Consider the following 5,792-nt stretch of genomic DNA (forward strand, 5'->3'; position numbering starts at 1 on the left):
GCAGACGATCTGAAGCGGTTGAAACGTCGTTTCCGATGAAAGGCTCGGTTATTTCCGTTAAAAACAAAGTTTGCCGAACGTGTGATTCAGTCTACAGACACCGGTCGGATCACAACAAAAATGTTCATTCTTTGCGATTTTGTGATACTGTTGATGATACACCTGCTTTCCAGTGAAGAACATCAATAAATTGATGTTCACAAGCAAGAATAACAGACAAAAGCACGCGATGTGTAAAATCAGGCTTTGCTTTGCAAACAAAGCACGTGTTTTTTTTACTGACAGACACTTTCGGTGGCGATTGAAAATTTTTCCAGAAACGGTTTTATGCTCCCATTTGATATTTTTTCCCTATTTTATCTAGTCAGAGACTAACCTTGTGTATTAATTGAATTAATAACCCCATTATCATAAGTTTTGTGTGTTATCTTCGTGTCTGCTTGAATCGCACTTTGAAATGGGGTCATGTGACAGAAGGAAATGGTGTCTGTCAGGATTCACACGTTCGCTTCGAAAAACTCGCTCAAATAATTGCTCAAACACAAACATTTTAGCTTTTATTTATTTTTTTGTATTGCAAATACCATACTTACTCATGCCAAGCAGAAAAAATGATGAAAATCAACACAGTAAGCAAGTAATTTGAAGGCAAAGTTTACACACATCAAAGAGTCTGATTACCGTGAAACCTGCCTAAAGTACTGACGCCTTCCCTGTCAATTATTTGTTATATTTTTCACCACGTGTTGTCCATAGTATGAATGAATTCTTCACACACACATTCAACTTTTCAAATGCCGGATGCAAATGCAACACATTTGAAATAGTTTTAATCTTAAAGAGTATGTGAATAGGTTTTAAAAGTTATATAAAATGCTTGGGGCAATATTGGTGTAATGTTGTGATAGTGTTGATAGTATTTGTTTTCATTGACATGCTCACAATTAATCCTGTGAAAAAAGTTCATTTTTGAAAGAACAAAATAGAATAAACTTTTTTCACAGGCTTAATTATGAGCATGTCAATGAAAACAAATACTGTCAACGCTATCACCATATTGCTCCAACATTGTCTCAACATTGAAATCCAACATTGTTCCAACATTGAAATCCAACATTGATCCAACATTGATATCCAACATTGTTCCAACATTGAAATCCAACATTGATCCATCATTGAAATCCAACATTGTTCCAACATTGAAATCCAACATTGTTCCAACATTGAAATCCAACATTGCCTCAATATTGCAAAAATGTGCACTTCCAATGTTGATCCAATATTGACTTTCAATATTGAGCCACTGTGACCGGCAATGTTGCCTCAATATTGGGGCAATGTTGATGTGCTGACTGGGGTCGTGCAGATTGCTATATTTTTTGTTAAAGGCTGACACAACGGGACTTGTGCAGGTTTGTTCTGCCTTGTTTTTCTCTCTACGTGTTCCCTGAATGTTTGTTTGTTTGTTTGTTTGTTTGTTTCTTTCTTTGTTTCTTTCTTTCTTTCTTCGTTCGTTTGTATGTTTGTGTGTTTGTTTTCTTGTTTGTTTGTTTGATTGATAGAGTAACTGTCTTTTGTTGGATGTTTTGTTTGCTTGTCGACTAGATAGAGATCCTTTGTGTTTGGAGATACGGATTGATTACAACAAAACTAAAACAAGAAAGTCGATGCTCTTTTAAACTTGCTTGAAACGTGTAAGAGTAGACTCACCACTATTCTATAATGATAATAATATGTTATCTTTTTTTTTTTTTTTTTTTTGCCAAGCACATCATTGTGGGGCTTTTAATCAATAACATGCATCCGTCTACAATGTATCATCATTCATCCATCAACATTTATAATAAATATGTAAATGGCAAGTATACAAGACCTATATATTGGTCAAGTAATCTTCGACGAAGCCCGGACTTTGGTATTGCATTTCAGCTTGGAGGCTTAAACATTAATTAATGAGTTTGCTCATTAAAGTTGTCATTAAAATCGATTTTTCGCAAACAGATTTAAAATTGATTGCATCGTATTCTTCATCACATTCTGAATCTAAGAATATAATACATATGTCATGTTTACTCTTAAAATGTGATCACAATTAACGAAAATAGATTAATTAGTCTTACGATTAAAATTTAAGAAATCGATCCAAAATTGATTTCATCTTATTCTTTATCATTTCCTGATTCTAAAAACATATAGATATGATAGGTTGTATTTAAAACAAGCTCAGAAAGTTAACAAGAATACAGAAAAACGCGCTTTCCTGCTTAGAACAATACGCTACCGCGCTATTCTGGCGTGTTAATTTCACTGCGTTTTTCACGTGAGAGGTGAGCGATTTCCTTCACGCGAGGATTGACGAAGCTGTACTGTCTTGGTAAAAAAAATACAGTGCGTTCAGTTTCATCCCGTGAGTTCGACAGCTTGACTAAATGTAGTAATTTCGCGTTACGCGACTTGTTCTTTCTTTCATTCTCTCTCTTTCGCTCCTTCCTTCCTTCCTTCCTTCTTTCCTTCCTTTCTGTTTAAATTCGTTTTCTTTAATTTCTTCCAATTCCTTTTTACCTGTCCAGGTACACAGTATCAGGATTTGATCTGGGTCATCTCATCGTGATCTTCATTCTTCTCGGCTGCGCTATCTTCGTCATCTATTGGCTTTGGGTCTACCCTTGCGGAATGGGCGACACTCAAGAGGAGGGAGTTACCTCCCGTCAAAACGGAAGGTGCGGCAGAGTGATCTCCCGTCCGGAAACTACGTCATCAAGTCCGGGCCACGGGAAGGGAGAGGATGTCATCTTGTACGCGCTGGAACTCGAGCCTGGCACAATAATATTGCAGGTAGGGGGTGAGATTTTCGGAGGTTATTGAGGGGGGGGGGGGGGAGTGGGAGTTTATTAGGGATTGGAAAGGGGAGAGGGGTTTGGGTGAGCCGAGAAGTGGTTGGTCATGTGTGTGTGCGTGGGGTGTGTGTGTTTGTGTGTGTGTGTGTGTGTGTGTGTGTGTGTGTGTGTGTGTGTTAGCGGGTGTGTGTTTGTATGTGTGTGTGTGTGTGGGGTTTGTGTGTGTGTGTGTTAGCGGGTATGTGTTTGTATGTGTGTGTGTGTGTGGGGGGGTGTTTGTGTGTGTGCGTTAGGTGAGTGTGTTTTTGTGTGTGTGAGTGTGTGTGTGTGTGTATCTGTCTGTCTGTCTATCTGTCTATCTGTCTGTCTGTCTGTCTCTCTGTCTGTCCGTATGTCTGTCTCACTGTCTGTCTGTTTGCGTGTATGCGTGAGGGGGGAGGGGGATTGTTTGTTTGTGTGTTTGTGTGTGTGATTGTACGTGCGCGAGCACTACACACCGTAGGTAATATGTAAATCTTTGAGAGCATGGCACTGCATAGTGGTTTGCGCTTGATATATCAATCAATCAATCAATCAATCAATGAGTCTTATATCGCGCATATTCCGTGGGTACAGTTCTAGGCGCTCTGCAGTGATGCCGTGTGAGATGAAATTTTATACGGCCAGTAGATTGCAGCCATTTCGGCGCATATTTACCTTTCACGGCCTATTTAAGATCTCATTATCATTATCAGTATTTAAATATAAAACTACAAGGCCCTGATGTAATTGCAGAGCCCGAACGGAGATCTGTTCAGAATTCTTCAAGAATGCGACTCCGTTGCTAATCGCGGTTCGCCAACTTCCGGTCTGCCCCCTGGAGCGTCAGTGCCCGTGCACTACATCCCAGCATACACTCGTGCGCATGTGCAGACCTACCCTTCCGCTCCTCCATATCCGGGTTGGGACGCAGCACAGGAGGTGACGTCATCTCGTGAGCCATGGCAGCCGCTCTGCATTCAAAGTGGAAGCAATTTCTAGTGATGATGCGTTTGCTTTTTATTTGTTGATAATTGCTTTTTTTATTTTTTTTATTTATTTATTTTTTTAAACAGAAGCAAGAACAAACTAGAAAAGATGCCGAACATAAAAAAGGCATCAGAGTCTAACGGCAATGTTCCATAAAATAAAAGTTGAAATGGGATGGATAAAAGTAATGGGGTAAGGGGGTGGGGGGTGGGGAGGCGGGAGGTTGGTGTTTGCTCTGTATAACACATTCACTTGTGAGTTTATAAATGTACAGCTTCTGGAATTAATTTATTAATTTGCATGCTTCAAGCTAGAAGTGGATGACTTCAGAGCTTTGTTGGCGTCAGATTTTGACATGTCGCCCTCCGGTTGCCTTTTTCTTACTGTCATGCGAGGGTTGTTTGATTATCCTTAAGTTTTACAACATCGGAATCATGTACTGACCGTTCCTCTCTTCATTTGTTTTTTTGTCATTTTCATTTTTTCTCTTCTAATTTGGTGTTGAGGTTGTTTTTTTATTTTTTTTTATTTGGGTGTTTATTTGTGTGTGTGTTTTAAAGGAAATACCTGACAGAATACTTATGCATGATTTGTTCTCCTGTTTAGTTTATTTTTCTCATGATATTAAATCATAAGTCTCCAAGAAAAAGAAAGGACATATAGTTCAGTGTTAAAAACAAGCACAAGAAGAACATACTAACTTGGTTGTGATGACTAAAAAGAAAAGCACTTATTTGCTCGATTTCCTCTCTACTCTATACCCTCTCTCTCTCTCTCGCGCGCGCGCTTTGTCTGTCTGTCTATGTGTCTGTAACAAAAAGACCAAAAAGCACAAACACACACACACACACACTCACACACACACACACACACACACACACACACACACACACACACACACACACACACACACACACACACGAATCCCCCACCCCACCCCACCCCATAAAAAAACTTTTTATTGGACAACATATTAACAGAATAGACCTTAATATCAGACAGAGAAAGACCACCTCAGTTCCCAAAGAATCAACAATACGACAACAAAAGCAACAACAACTTGAAAAACAATGCAGTTTCTGACGACAAGAACAGCAAACTGTCGAGACACAAAGCACGAAATACGTTCTGTTCATCCAAGACGTTTTGCAGGAAGCTCGGGGAAAAATACCCTTGCTGATTGTAATAATACAACAAGTCACGAAAGGCGAAATTACTACATTTAGTCAAGCTGTCGAACTCACGGAATGAAACTGAACGCATTGTAGTTTTTCACCAAGACAGTACAGCTTCGTCAATCCCCGCGAGAAGGAAATCGCTCACCTTCCACGTGCTAAACGCAGTAAAATTCACACGCCAGAATAGTGCGGTAGCGTATTGTGCTAACCAGGAAAGCGCGCTTTTCTGTATTCTGGTTAACTTTCGGAGCTTGTTTTGAATACAACCTATCATATGTATATGTTTTTACACCCCCGGTATAGGGGTGTGTATAGGTTTCACTCGATGTGTTTGTGTGTTTGTGGCGGTGTTTGTGTTCGCAAGTAGATCTCAAGAATGAACGGACCGATCGTCACCAAACTTGGTGAACAGGTTCTATACATTCCTGAGACGGTCCTTACAAAAATTGGGACCAGTCAAACTCACGGTTAGGGAGTTATTGGTGGATTAAAATTATACAACGACTTATCTAGACGGACACCCCCGTTGGTCAAAGGGAAATAACCATTCTCACTGCCACCAACTGAGAAGGTTATTTCCCTTCCCGGGGGTGTTTTTCCTATCAGAGGAATTTCTTGTTAGAATCAGGAAATGATAAAGAATAAATGAAATAATTTTTGGATCGATTTCTTAAATTTGTATCGTTAGACTAATTAATCTATTTTCGTTAATTGTGATCACATTTTAAGAGTAAATATGACATATGTATTATATGTTTAGATTCAGAAT

The 5,792-nt window shown here is 39.3% G+C and overlaps 1 protein-coding gene across 1 annotated transcript; it reads left to right on the forward strand.

Annotated features, from left to right (window-relative positions):
• Positions 1–2,570: 2,570 nt before the first annotated feature.
• On the forward strand, positions 2,571–3,922 carry LOC138956073 (uncharacterized; the record flags this gene model as incomplete). The annotated part of the gene is given in 2 exon segments (XM_070327539.1): positions 2,571–2,835; positions 3,612–3,922. Coding segments are annotated over 2 exon segments (511 nt in total), but the record flags the coding sequence as incomplete, so codon positions are not given.
• Between the last annotated feature and the right edge of the window lie 1,870 nt (positions 3,923–5,792).

Source organism: Littorina saxatilis, unplaced genomic scaffold, assembly GCF_037325665.1.
Source record: "Littorina saxatilis isolate snail1 unplaced genomic scaffold, US_GU_Lsax_2.0 scaffold_2478, whole genome shotgun sequence".
Taxonomy (NCBI): Eukaryota; Metazoa; Mollusca; class Gastropoda; order Littorinimorpha; family Littorinidae; genus Littorina; species Littorina saxatilis.